Below are 14,460 nucleotides of genomic sequence, written 5' to 3' on the forward strand. Positions count from 1 at the left end.
AAAGCGCCTTTTTTGCCTATTCGGCCCACTGTGCAGGCTGTGTGTGAGAGAGAGAGAGTGTGTGTGTGTGTGTGAGAGAGAGAGTGTGTGTGTGTGTGTGTGAGAGAACAAGAGAGAGAGATCACTAGATCGAGAGAGTATTTGGAGAGATCTTAAATGTAAACATAGCATAAATATATACAAAATATTAGGGTGTCTCAAAAATATTACCTCCAAAAATATTAGGGTTGCCACATTTACCGCTTAAATTAAAAAATATTACGTTGAATCATGAAATATGGGGTCCCCAATGTGAGAGTTAGGATAAAGACCAGCCCTAAGAAGCAATTCTTACCCGAACAGACCTATTGTGCGAGAGAGTTTTATTTAAACAAATGTATGGCATTAGAGAACATATGTGAAAACTAAAATAAGAGAGAGAGAGTAAACTAATAGACGGTTATACATTTACCCATTTACATGTATGTATCTCCAGATAGTTAGGATAAAGACCAGCTAAAAGATGAAATTTTTGTCGATTTGAACCACTGTGCGAGTCAGTTGGAGTCAAACAAATGATTTAGTGGAGGATATCTAGAGAGCCACATTTAACCTGTATATGTATGTGTGGGAGGGAGCCAGACCTTGATTTCAGGAGAGAAACACATTTATCCTGTATATGTGTGGGAGGGAGCCAGACCGAGAAGTTGAGAGAGAACCACATTTGATCGCTAATGTAAACAAAATACATTTCAATATATGTCTGTCCGTAAGCATGCCGAAACATGATCGTAATCAAAGTGGATTTTTCCGTCCGTCCGCCAGTCTCTCTGTGAGCATGGTATGGTTGAGGAACATCTTGATGCTGGAATACATTCAATACTTTGATTCTTCTAAATACTTGTATATTGAAGGGATTTGATGAGAACGCCACCAGTTCTTAATACGTCACAGAGTTTTAACGGAGCTTAAATGCACTGCACAACAAAAATAACACCCAAAATGTTAGGCTGAACCAAATTTAGAGTAAGTCTAAATTAAATCATATGTATGAGTGAGAGTATAACATTATTGGCATCAAAAACATACACATATAAGCGTTTAAATTTAGGCAAGGCAAAATATGAAACAAAGTTGGATATTTTATCTCCAGTATGTGTGGGAAGCAAAATATGAAACAATGTTGCATATTTAGCATCCTATATATGTGAGATAGGGAGCGATAGACAGAGAATTGGAAAAGTCCCCAGATTTTTACGTTAATGTAATCAAAATTACATGACAATTTATATGTAAGCGTAAAAATATAAGCAAGGCAAAATATTAAACAAAGTTGCATAATTTACCTCCAGTATATGTATATGGGAACAAAATATGATACAATGTTGCATATTTTTATCTCCCGTATATGTGAGAGAGGGAGATGAAATAGATAGAGAATTGGGAAAAGCCCCCAAAATACAAGTCAATGTATATGTAAGCGTTTAAGGCTTGGAAATTTCGTAACTTAATTTAATTTGAGTTTAAGTAAATAGAAATGAGAGAGACTCAGTTATTGTATGACTTCAACCAGGAGTAAATATCAATGGTCACCATTTGTTATGCTCTCTATACTCGATGTTAGCGGATTGGAGATCGATACATGGACCCAATAATTAGATTTTTTTATTTTAAATTTTGTCTGTTAGAGCGAAGATCATTTTTAATGATTTCTATTAATTTTCTCGTTTTGAGTTAAGCTTGATCAGTTTTAATGATTTTTATTAATTTTCTCGTTTAGAATTAAGCTTGATGATCGGGTTTTTTTGTCAACAAGAACGTAGACAATTTGGTTACATTTAATCAAATGTAAACAAAAGTGGTTGTATTTAGGATTGAGGAGAAATAAACTACATATAACTTCATCAATAAATGGCTAGCAACACATGGAACATTTTCTACCAGAAGAGGTTCACTTGACAAAGATCAAAAATATGTCCACAATATAAAAAACAATGTACTGCATTCGTTGATATAGCAAATTTTGCATAAATTTGCATCTGATATTTAATAGAAAGTTTTCTTAATGTCTATTTAACCAGCAGATGTTGTGGTATATCAGATTTTATGGAAGCTGGAATTATTGTTTACTCCAAAAATATCATAAGCAAGAAGAATACTTTCCAACATACCGACAATTATTGTATGCCTCGTCAATAATGTGTAATTAGGTGACCAACGATGATGTTCATGTAAGGTTTATCTTCATGTTCCTAAAAACCAATTTCCACCTCATACCAGAACGGACCAATTCATTGATATCTAAAAATCCAATGGCTAATTTTCAAACGTTTGTAAGCGTTCATCTTCACGATGGAATCTATTATCCATGACATAGGATGGTTTTTTGTTTTTGTTTTTGTCACCAAGAATGAAAAAAAACCGTTTAACATTTATATTTTATAGGTCCTTTTATTACATGTTCTGTTAATTATTATTTGGTATAAACAATATACATACATATTTATTAAATATTTTACTTTACTATTTTTGTTTATTTTCTTGTTTGTGTTTAAAATAAAGCAATTAATATTTATTATTTTTATTATTAAAAAAACTATGTTTATTATGACATACAAATTACAGCATTAAACTCGGGTTTACGTTATTGTGATTGGTTGATTTGTTATTGAGAAATGTTTCACATAAAGTATTTTTAATAAGCTGACAATTATATTGTTTCTCTTTTTGTTCTTATTGACTTAGCTAATGCATATTTGAAATGTTTCTCGATCGAATTTATTCAAAGCTTCAAATGTTTCATACGTCATTTTGGAAAGTTTTTGTTTGCAATATCAGCTCATGCACTTTTACTTCTAAATCCTCCTTCGATGTATGAAATACTTAAGCTTTGATCAGCAAACTACGTTTTAATGTTTTTACAACTCTCTCTTTAACTATGGCCATATTATTAACATTTATATTTATTTTCGCAGTTATATATTTTTTGCTTATAGTCAGTTTAACAAATCCTCTTATATTTTCTCTTATGTATGTGTTAATAGGTAGTGATGGTAGTAGTAGAATTGTCTCAAATCTTATCATAAAGAGATCCGTGGAACCAACACTACCGGTCAGTAGAAAAGTACCGAATGTAGTACAGTTTTATTGCGCCTCGATTCAAATTCCTGTAGAAGTTCATCGATATCATTGTCTAAGTCGCTAGATTTGGACATCTGTAATTAAAAAAAAAACGAAAAGTAATTTATTATTAAATATGATTGCATTGAATGATTCTTATGGAAAACATTCCTATCACAAACAAAAACAAAACCAAAATTTGTGATTCATAACATTTTCTACAGAAAATATTGTTATCCACAACAATTCTATGGTAAATGTTGTTATTCACAACATTTTCCTTTAAAAATATTATTGTTCACAACATTAATAGAATTGTTATTATATCTTTAAACTATTACACTTCGCCCCGGTTAACTACCTTTCATAAAATTCCAAAAAATTGAGGCAGTTATGCGGGAAAGGCAGTTACGAATCCTGCATAACTATCTCATGTGGGTAGTTCCAAAAATCTCATCTCAGCCTTACAAAAAATGACAACAATTAGAACATAATCACCAAAAAACAAAATGGTCTATAGTAAATAAGTCTAAAAATATATAAGTTATATTATTGAATCAATAAGAAATTTAGTCATCGGTGAGCATAACACCATAACATAACACTGGACATCTTCATCACAATTCACGTAGTCGTCGAAATTAATTTTCTCATAAATACACCAGTGGGGGTAATAAACCGAGAAAAACATTGTTAAATGTTCTTTTTGGGGAAATATTTGACGGGCAAATATCCGAATTGGGTACTTATAGAAAAGTAGTTAAGCGGGAGAGTTTGAACTCATTTATATGAAAAAACTTTGGGGATTCAGATTGTGAGGCAATTAAACGGGAAAAGCAGTTAAGCAGAGAGGTAAATAACCGGGGTGCAGTGTATATCTTTAACTAATCCAGAAGAAAAATCAACCCTACAGTTTTTACAATCAAAATGATTGTTTGGCGTAGACGTTTTGCAGTCGTTGGCGTAATCGTTGTCGTAGGGTTATTTTTTGGTACCACGAGAAATTTACAACCACATTTTTTCTTATACAAATTAATAAAAAAATATTTTTAATTGTAAAACAATTCCTTTGTAATAATCTTTTTTATAAGAACTGAGAAATTTGCATTGCATGAATTGTTATATGGGGACTCTAACAGATTTTCAATAGAAAGCTTGTCATCTGATAAAACACAAGTTACATCTTAATAAAATAAAGTTGGTAAAATATATTGATTTGATTTTATTTTTATATGCAGTTGTAACCAAAATCTGTCACGACTATTTTCTCGCATTTCAACGCTGTACGTAATACCGATTTGTCGTATCAAAAAATCAAAGTTATTTTTAACCCAAAAAAAATCATGCTAAGAATCATGGTAGAACAAATATAAGGTAAAGTAAATACTACAACAAATACAACTCAACAACAACCACATAGAAATTTGTTTTGGTTTGTAATGTAATGTTAATGCCAAAGATATTTGTAAACAAAATAAGGAAACGTCTATAAATTATTTGAATTTAAAAAATTAATAATTTTCACATTTGATTGAATATTTTGGAAAACATGAATGAAAATTCGTTACATTTTCAATTTTAGTTTTTCCACATCATTTTAATAAATGCATAATTTCTCGCAGAAAGTAGAATTCTTGCAAAAATGTTTGGGGTCGTTGAAAATGCATTGAAAAAGGAGAAGATGGTTCAATCTTTTGTTTTTGAAATCAAAGAAGCGCATGTTTATTAGGGCTTTATTTTTTCAAATTTAACAAAATACCTCACATATTTGGCCTGTTCCTTTACTTCTGAAAATGGTAAAACCGGCAAAAGTAGTAAAAGTTTAAAACTGCTCCCATATGAATAGTATTGTGTCTGCAGTAAAGGAACGCTTTTCGAGTAAAAAGTTGTAAAACTTGAAGATTCTTGAACGTAAAGGAACAGAGCTATTAACAAACGATGTACCGCCTCTATAAGCGGTATTTTATTGTGCGGCTCGTCGTTCGGACTTGGAGGAGGTTACATACATATCATTGATATGAAGAAGTCATTCTGGGAAATAGTTTTTTTCGGAATGATATATTTTTTCCTCAAAAATGGAATATATTTACATCGAAATAGAAATAAATATGTATATAAAATGTCGTATGGAATTTGACATTAATGTTACAACCCAGTTCAAACAGCTGTGTATTGCTGTTACCTTTTATTGTTCTACCATGGCTAAGAATGATGAATGTTTTTCTTTTATATTTTATGGGTCTAAGATGCCGTAAAATTTAATATTTTTTCGATCCATATTATTCTTATTACGTAGAAAACGTATGGTCTGTTCCTTTACATTTGAAAATGGTAAAACCGGCAGAAGTAGTAAAAGTTGTAAACTGCTCCCATATGAATTGTATGGTGTCTGAAGTAAAGGAACGCTTTTCGAGTAAGAAGTGGTAAAAATTGAAGATTCTTGCACGTAAAGGAACAGAGCTGTAAACTACGCCTACGACACTTTCATGCATACGATTAGGCCAAGGCCGATTTTCTTCTAAAAATGTCGTTATCCACAAAATTTTCTATAAAACATATTGTTATCCACAAAATTTTCTATAAAACATATTGTTATCCCCACATGTGCTATAGAGAGTATTGTCATTCAAAACATTCCCTATGGAAAATATTGTTATTCACATCATTTTCTATAAAAAAATATAGTTACCGACATCATTTTCCATTAAAAAATTCTTATCCACAAATTTTTCTGCTAAAAATATTGTTGTCCTCAACATTTTCCACTGAAAACATTATTGTCCACAACATTTTGTATAGAAAATATGCTATCCGTAACATTTTTTTACAGAAAATGTTTTTATCCACAACATTTTCTATAGAAAATATTGTTATTCAAAATATTATCTATGGAAAAGATTGTTATTCACAAAATTTTCTATAGTGGATCATTTCATATAGGAAATATTGTTAACCACATTTCCGATAGAAAACACTGATAACCACAACATTTGCTATATAAAATATTGATATCCAATACATTTGCTATAGAAAATATTGTTATCCAAAATATTTCTATACAAAATATTGTTATCCAAAAACTTTCTATAGAAAATCTTGTTATCCACAACATTTTCTGACAAAAATATGCTGACTTCCGTATCGTCAGTTGCTTTGTGTTTTTTAAACTTCGCAAAAATTTCAGTTGCACACTCATGCATTTTTCCTCGAAAATGCAACTAAATGCATCTGAAATAAAAATGATAAATGTTTGCTTTTTACCTTCGTTAAAAATGCGTCCATTTCCAATGGAATATATTGTTATCAGCAATATATCATTTAGAAAAAGTGGTAAACAGTCTTTTGCTACAGAGAAGGTTGTGGGTAGCAATATTTTCTATAGAAAAGGTTGCGGATAACAGTATTTTCTATAGAAAAGATTATGGTTAACAACCTTTTTTAATGAAAAGTTGTGAATAAAAAACGTTTTTAAAGAAAAGGTCGTGAATATCAATCTTCTATAGAAAACTTTGTGGATAACAAACCTTTCTGTAAAAATGCAAAAATATAAGATTCCGTTTAAAATTGAAGAATTTGGAATTCCTCATCCTATATTTTATACCCATATAATTGGTTTCTTTTTACACATCTTAACTACAAGTTGTCTTCTTTTTTTGCAGTGCTTTTAATCTGAATGAAGAGTTATAGAAGATTTACAGATGTTAGAACGTGTGGCTAAATATTCAATGAAGAATGTTGTTGTTACAGTATATATGTTTATAGGTTGGTAATTCTGATTAATTTGGCTCTGGGTCTATCTCCGGTTCTACGAATGTGAGTAAGAACTTGAGTTGGTTGAGTAGACACACGCAAACACACATGGGCTTATCTTTCCTTTATCGACAGTTTGATAAAAAAATATGAAGTAATTAACACAAATAGTGATTTTTATACTTATTTCAAGGATGTATAATATTTATATATAAGGCCGTTCCCGAGATTTGCATCGGTCGATAGGAGAAAGTCTCAAATAGACGGTTTTTGACCGGCTCTTAAAAGAAAATTACGATTTTGAAGAAATTTTGTTTGCGAACTGTCGGTAACTTGTTCCGAAAATGTGTTCCGTTTTTTTTAAATAATTGAATTATTCTATAAAAGATTCGTTCAGGAAGACAGGCGATTACTGCACTTTTTTGTTGCTAAGGCATTCTCGTCGTAACAAGATGTTCTGGGAAAAATATACATATAAAACCAGTTACCCGTGTAAAATTGTTACATATTACTTCTCATTAGGATTTTTTTCCAACACAAAGATGTGTATTATGAAACGCAAATCCATAGGAGCCTAAATATCGAAAATTATATAGACACAAAAGAAATATTTTCATTAATGTTGTTTTCGCATACACTATATTTTTGGATAATTTCTCTTCCTTATGACAAATATGAATATTATCATTTCCCAACAAAACAATACCCATACAAGATTTCTTCTTTAAGACAAGCATAATTTCAACTCCGCTCAACATTATAGCAGCAAATGATTCTGCATTGCAACAAGAAGAAGAACAACAACAACGTTTGTTGATCATTATTACCATTGTTATCATATCCGTGATCAGGAAAGCACCCATAAGAGCCTCTTCATGATTATCTTCTATATCAACATTGAATACATGTACTGGACGATTGTCGGTCACTTCGCGTGATTCCATATGTTCCAACACCTGATCATATACACGTTCCTCTACTGTGACAATAATATCAAATTGTTCCTTTGTCTCTTGAAACTTTTCCGGACATTTTTTAATACGTCGATTACGATCTAACATGTGTAAAAGACCATTTTGTGTATAGCTGGAGAAGTGGAGATGGAGAATGAAAATCTAATATTAGTGATTTATCTATGGTAACAATATAAAACTTACTATTGCTTATCTTTGTTACACAAATCATTATAGATGTAATCATAACTCGTTCCGAACTCATAAACATTGGGTTTATCAAAAGCCATGCCAGGCAGTTTGACGTTGTTGCCCGTTCCAAAGGATCGAACATAGAAACCCTTTTTAGCCAAGAAATTATGTGCCTCCATAGAACGATTCATGTTCGAGGAACACACAACAGCAATGGATAAATTGCTATTTATCGACATTTTTATTAAAAAATTAAATACTTTTTTTGAGATTGAGAAGACAATATAAAAGTGGTGTGGTGGTTCAAAGCAAAGGTTCCGTGGCATAAACTATCGGAAATAAATTTAGATATTTGTGATATTTTATTTCAAAAATCGATAGCTATCGATATTATCGTTAATTTGTCATCACCATTAATTTCTCTAAAGTACAGTATAGTATTGACAAGCAAAACTGACAGTCATCGAGGTCTATTTCCTGAATATCAAGATCTATTTAACAGGTCACGTAAGTAGCACAACAACAACTTCTTTTTGGCTGAAAATTCTTCAGTATGTCAAAATGTTTGTTTACGTTTTCATACAATTCATTCACAATAACAAAAAATTTGACAGATTGAAACCAATCAGCTGGTCGTTTTACGCCACCTTTTTATTTCATCATGGTGAATATCAAAGCCTAACTGAAAAATTTCTTTTGTAATCTCTAAATAATACCGTATATATTGTATTTCAAACGCTTTTAGCTAAATAAAAGTTGTTATTTGCCGGAAAATTGTCCTAAAAGTACGTTGACTGTCAGTTTTGAATGATAATGTGTACTCCCCTTAAAGCCTAGAGCTGGCAAAAAATCGATGGTACTATCGATAATATCGATTATTATTTAAAAATTCAATATCGATAGATAGTTTTGCCTATCGATATTATCGGAATAAAAATCCCTAACCTGAAATCCATTGAAATTAATAGAAATTTCGCTGCTTTTTGATTATGTGTGTGTAAGAAAGTAAGTCCGTAGTCACACATACACCTTTTTCGGTAAAATAAAATGTATTTTTTTTACATTTTTTATAAAATAAAAGCAGTTGTTTATTTTCCTTTACATTTCTGTGAACTACATTTGCATAATTTTAAAAAAATTATTGACATTTTCATCTCCATATTAATGGCGATGACAACTTAACGATAATATCGATAGCAATCGATATTTTAAAACATTAGCTGTGTTCCAGAACTAAAAAGTTTTTACAATTTTTACGACTTTTACACATTTTACACGAAAACCCGTTCCCGTACACAAAAAAGTTGTAAAATGTTCACTTCTCTTTAAACAAAAATGGCGCTGAATGACGCTCTCTTTAAAAACTTTTTACTCGACAAATTTGAGCGTGTAAAAAATAGTTACATGAATACCGGCTGGTATGCCGACTTTGACATTTGTTCCAGCTTTTTTGACGTTTGTTTTTCCATTTTTGCGTTCCCGAACTTTTTGAAAAAACTTTTGTGTGACAACAATTTTGCTCTCTTTCTCTCTTTTACGAGTTTTACTATTAAAAAAGAAGGGAACAAAGCTAGTATATCGGAAATATCTAAAGTTGGGAATATCGATGGTTTGCCAGGGGCTCAATTCTTGAGGGGAGTACACACTATCATTCAAAACTGACAGTCAACGTACTTTTAGGACGATTTTCCGGCAAATAAAAACTTTTATTTGGCTAAAAACGTTTGAAATACAATATTTACGGTATTATTTAGAGATTACAAAAGACATTTTTCAGTTAGGCTTTGATATTCACGAAATGGACCTCGATGACTGTCAGTTTTGCTTGTCAATGTGTACTATACTTTGGTCTGTTCCAGTACTGCAAGAATCTTCTAAAGCGGGGTACACACTAGAGCTGGCAAACCATCGATATTCCCAACATTAGATATTTTCGATATAATAGTTTAAAAAATCGATTGCTATCGATATTATCGTTAAGTTGTCAACACCATTAATTTGGAAATGAAAATGGCGGAAATGTCAATGCTTTTCTTGACATTTTGTACAAGTAGTTCACAGAAATGTAAAGGAGAATAAATAATTGCTTTTATTTTATAAAAATATTATAAAAATGCATTTCACTTTTCCGAAAAATGTGTACGTGTGACTACGGACTTACTTTCTCACACACACCAAACCGAAAAGCAGCGAAATTTCTATTTATTTCAATGAATTTTAGGTTGCGGATTTTTGTTCCGATAATATCGATAGGCAAAACTATCTATCGATATTTAATTTTTAAAAAATAATCGATTTTATCGATAGTGCCATCGATTTTTTGCCAGCTCTAGTACACACGATCAGTTTTGACTGTCGATTTTTCGGAAATATCGATAATTGTCAAACTGTCCAGCAACCACAAAATATTTTGTGGTTGCCTGATGACTGACAAAAATGAACGGCCACACTGGCAAGCAACCGATTATTTGAGCAAAACTGACAGTCAAAACTGATCGTGTGTACCCCACTTAATGTTGACTATTTTTTCGATAACATATAGGAAAAAATGTTATCGTAGTAAAAAGTAGTAGCTTCTTGCAGGTTCTGGAACACAGCATCTGTTTCTATGAAAATGTGAAATGAAAACTTTTATAAAGGAGAAAACTGTCAAATCATGGCAGAATAAGAAGGTAATCTCATTTGAAAAAACCGTCCTTGAGCTGCCAAATACAACCCTACATTCCAAACAATATGAAAGTTGTTGTTGTTGTATGTCAATGACAACAATAACAAAATATTGTTTGTTTACATTTTATCTAGTATATAATGTTTTGAACAAATACATCTCAATTATTAATTTATTTAAATTAGCCAAGCGATGTAACATCATCTTTGGCACTATTGCGAGAGATAGAGTGTTCATTTTCGTGATTCATTTAATTAGTGTAATTCTGGACTGAAGATACAATAGCTGAACGAAAAATTGCCAAGAAAGATGACAAGCAATATGCCTCAAGACACCAAAGTTAATTGATGAATTGTGAAATACAACGTGGAAAATGTACTAACTTAGATGTTTTTTGCTGTTATTTGTGTTATTGCAGATATTAGCTGGTATCTCGTATATTGGGAAAATGATGAATCAAGGAAAAGAGCGTTTGTTTGCCAGCAGTGTTTAAGGAAGCCATTGTCCTTGATGTCTTCAACGATATTCATCAATTGATGGCCGTAACTAGCGTATAACTTATTTCGTTGTCAGCGAAAAAGCTGGTATGGAATTGAATTAGAGCGCTGATGGAATTATATGTTTATATATAGAATGTGTGTTGCTTGTTACAGGCCACCAAACAGCCGAATCACAGTGTACTAGTCGTGCTGTTGCTTGTATTCGCCGTGTTCGTGGTGGTTGTTGTTGTAGTCATCGCTCTTGTCAGTTGCTTTGTGACCGCCACGCATGTTCGCTCCTACTAAGACTTTCCCAAGGTCATGTAAACCAACTACTAAACCAGCTACGCTTTGGTATCTGTCATCGCTGCTTCCGGCTTGACAACCTTTGTCCAATCTAAGGGTCACAACATTGATGACATAATTATAGGCCATTGGTCGTTTCTGATGAAGTATAAATGTTGCAAAAGACCAAATGTGTAACGCTTCCGTGCTGACTGTGGAACCATGCTCGACCGTCGTCGCATTGCCCGCTGTGGACCCTTCATCGTATGTTGCGTAGACGAATCCTTTAGTCAACCCAAGATGGCTAATACCTATTTATCTCGCCTTAGTAGACTGAAACAATCAGCAAGCTTGTCCGTGATCCACGCATCAAGATCTTCCCTCATGTCCGCCGTCTCAAGATCTCGATGAGAACAACGTTGAATGGGTTAAGAACCACTTTTCTGTTGTTGCCACCAAGCTATTATCCATTATTTGTAATATAGGCTGAATTCTGTAACGTCAGATGCTTGGCAAATGACTGCAAATGTCTGAAGTATTGTGTTTCATAATGCTAATATTTAACAAATGCGAATCTACGTAGTTTAGAACGTCACAACTGCGCATTTTTAACGCAGGTAAAAACCAAACATGTATCATTTATATTTCTGATGCATTTATTGAAATATGTTGACGAAGTTCAAAAACAACATAGCATCTGACGATACGGAAGTCAGCCCTAGTCTTCTGCTTTTTCATTAGAATCTCTTCTACGGCTGTACACAAAATAATAAAGGCTGAAAATATCCTAAAAAATAATAAATAGCATTTTATGCGTTTGTGGGGTAGGTATTAAAAACAAAAAAAACCTTGTGTAATTTCGGGCCCATAACTCAGAATTTGTTAATTTCCCCCAGCACAAAATAATGTAATCTTGTAGCCATGATAACTTTTCAATTTTTTATTAAGCACCAATGATGCAAAAATGCATATCATCTTAATAAGGCAAATATACACATACATTAACATGCTGTAGTCATGATTAACAATACGCGCCATAAAATTTTCGACACGCCTTAGACCATCTTGCAACTTGATCTATTTTTGGGAGTCGTTTCTCTCGATAGTTATCGTGCCAAAAAACCATTTTAGTTGGTTACCGTAGGATTTTTTGAGCTTTGGCTCATGTCAGGAAGCAAGGACTTGCCAATGTTTGAAAGAAAGTTTGGACCAATATCAGTTATTTTTCAATTATTGTGACCACCAGCCATTTATATTGGTCACTGTAGGATTTTTTAAAGTTTTTCGACAAATATGGAGCATGGCCTTGACCACAAAACACATAACACTGTAAACAGGATTGGAACGATATAGTCCGTATCTGATCTAGGCCCGGAAGAAATGTTACGAGCAACAATTTTTGGACCAAAGCAGTTTATCCGTTCTAGAAATATCGTGAGCACCATTTTAGCTAAAATGTTTGAGCTTTTGTTGGGCTGTTACAGGAAGTAGTGGGTATATGGTCCATTCACGAACTTGACCAATGTTTGGACATAATACTACCATGACCAACATTTGGACCACATCGGCTGATCCGTTCAACAGTTATCCTCCAGTCAGACGTAAGTACAGAGCTAGATAGACTCCCAATTGTCTGAAAGTTTTAAATTTAAAAATTTTAGATTAAATTGGTTTAGAATTTGAAATAATAAATAAATAATAATTGAATAAATCTGACATATGTATATTTTAACATATACATACAAGTTTGTCAAAATAATTTTGTCAATGAAGGGACGGCAAAGCGAATACAACTCTGTGAGTTCTGAGCGTGAGGTTACCTTGTATCATTGTATCATGCTGTCAAATGAAAAAAATTATAAAGGAAATATTTTTCATTTCAAATTTTCATAGAACAAGAATACAGCCCATGGCACAATTGCACAGGTAGTGGCATCGTAAAATTGTAAATATGTTATGTCAAAACTTTCTTTATGTTGTTGGGGGAAATTACAACAAAAATATTTTTTTATAAAGGGATTTGACTTGTCATATCCACCACTACCTGGTAGTTCTGCCATGATCCAGCCCCAGCTCTAATAGCCCGTTTCCACGGTACGTCGTTCGTTCTCTATTCGTTGTTCGACCCATAACTACGAATAAATTACTTAATTCCCCACACAAAATTCTATGAGCGAACGACGATTTTTCTACGTTGTTCGATTAGAAATACACTCTGAACGACGAATAAGTATGTCCCATCTCTAACAAATGAGAGATTTTTTTCGAAAAAATTAATTATGACATGTCTAAATTCAAAATTGAAAAATTTGTTGAAAACACAAAAATTTTTAGAAAAAAGGAAAAATGTGAATGAATATTAATGAACTAAATACATGGTAGAATAAGAAAAGGTAGCAGCAATACACAGCTGACTGAACTGGGTTGTAACGTTAGTGTCAAATTTCATATGACATTTTATACATTTATTTCTATTTCGATGTACATTAGGGACATATATTTTTTGAGAAAAAAAATATATCATTCGAAAAAAAAAAACATTTCCCAGAAAGACTTCTTCATATCAATGATATGTAACCTCATCCAAGTTCGAACGATAAGCCGCACAGTAAATCCCTGCTTGTAGAGGCGAAAAAATTAATTATGACATGTCTAAATTCAAAATTGAAAAATTTGTTGAAAACACAAAAATTTTTAGAAAAAAGGAAAAATGTGAATGAATATTAATGAACTAAATACATGGTAGAATAAGAAAAGGTAGCAGCAATACACAGCTGACTGAACTGGGTTGTAACGTTAGTGTCAAATTTCATATGACATTTTATACATTTATTTCTATTTCGATGTACATTAGGGACATATATTTTTTGAGAAAAAAAAATATATCATTCGAAAAAAAAAACATTTCCCAGAAAGACTTCTTCATATCAATGATATGTAACCTCATCCAAGTTCGAACGATAAGCCACACAGTAAATCCCCGCTTGTAGAGGCGATACAACGTTTGTTAATATGTGAGGTATTTTGTTAAAAT

The 14,460-nt window shown here is 32.2% G+C and overlaps 1 protein-coding gene and 1 long non-coding RNA gene across 3 annotated transcripts; one reads left to right on the forward strand and one right to left on the reverse strand.

Annotated features, from left to right (window-relative positions):
• Positions 1–2,401: 2,401 nt before the first annotated feature.
• Positions 2,402–8,319, reverse strand: LOC141400113 (RNA polymerase II subunit A C-terminal domain phosphatase SSU72-like). The gene is made up of 3 exons (XM_073979550.1): positions 8,007–8,319; positions 7,677–7,935; positions 2,402–3,194 (listed from the first exon to the last, which is right to left on the reverse strand). Exons 1-3 carry the CDS (start codon positions 8,231–8,233, stop codon positions 3,093–3,095), a joined length of 588 nt encoding a protein of 195 aa, XP_073835651.1. The 5' UTR covers positions 8,234–8,319; the 3' UTR covers positions 2,402–3,092.
• Positions 8,320–10,655: 2,336 nt separating this feature from the next.
• On the forward strand, positions 10,656–12,228 carry LOC141397119 (uncharacterized). Of its 2 annotated transcripts, XR_012411309.1 has the most exons (3): positions 10,656–11,001; positions 11,081–11,246; positions 11,316–12,228. It is a non-coding gene; the product is annotated as an uncharacterized lncRNA (long non-coding RNA). The 2 variants fall into 2 exon arrangements; XR_012411308.1 differs by having other exon boundaries at positions 10,745–11,001; positions 11,081–12,228.
• Positions 12,229–14,460: the final 2,232 nt, after the last annotated feature.

This window comes from Musca autumnalis, unplaced genomic scaffold (assembly GCF_047663935.1).
Source record: "Musca autumnalis isolate F117 unplaced genomic scaffold, ASM4766393v1 scaffold_3, whole genome shotgun sequence".
Taxonomy (NCBI): Eukaryota; Metazoa; Arthropoda; class Insecta; order Diptera; family Muscidae; genus Musca; species Musca autumnalis.

Bases quoted from the DNA above. Each gene is read 5' to 3' on its own strand.
- LOC141400113 (XM_073979550.1), bottom strand. From the start codon at position 8,233: ATGTCGATAAATAGCAATTTATCCATTGCTGTTGTGTGTTCCTCGAAC. The intron at 7,936-8,006 runs GTAAGTTTTATA...CCACTTCTCCAG, and splicing joins TGTAACAAAGATAAGCAATA to CTATACACAAAATGGTCTTT. The intron at 3,195-7,676 runs GTAATAATGATC...TTTTAATTACAG, and splicing joins TCACGGATATGATAACAATG to ATGTCCAAATCTAGCGACTT.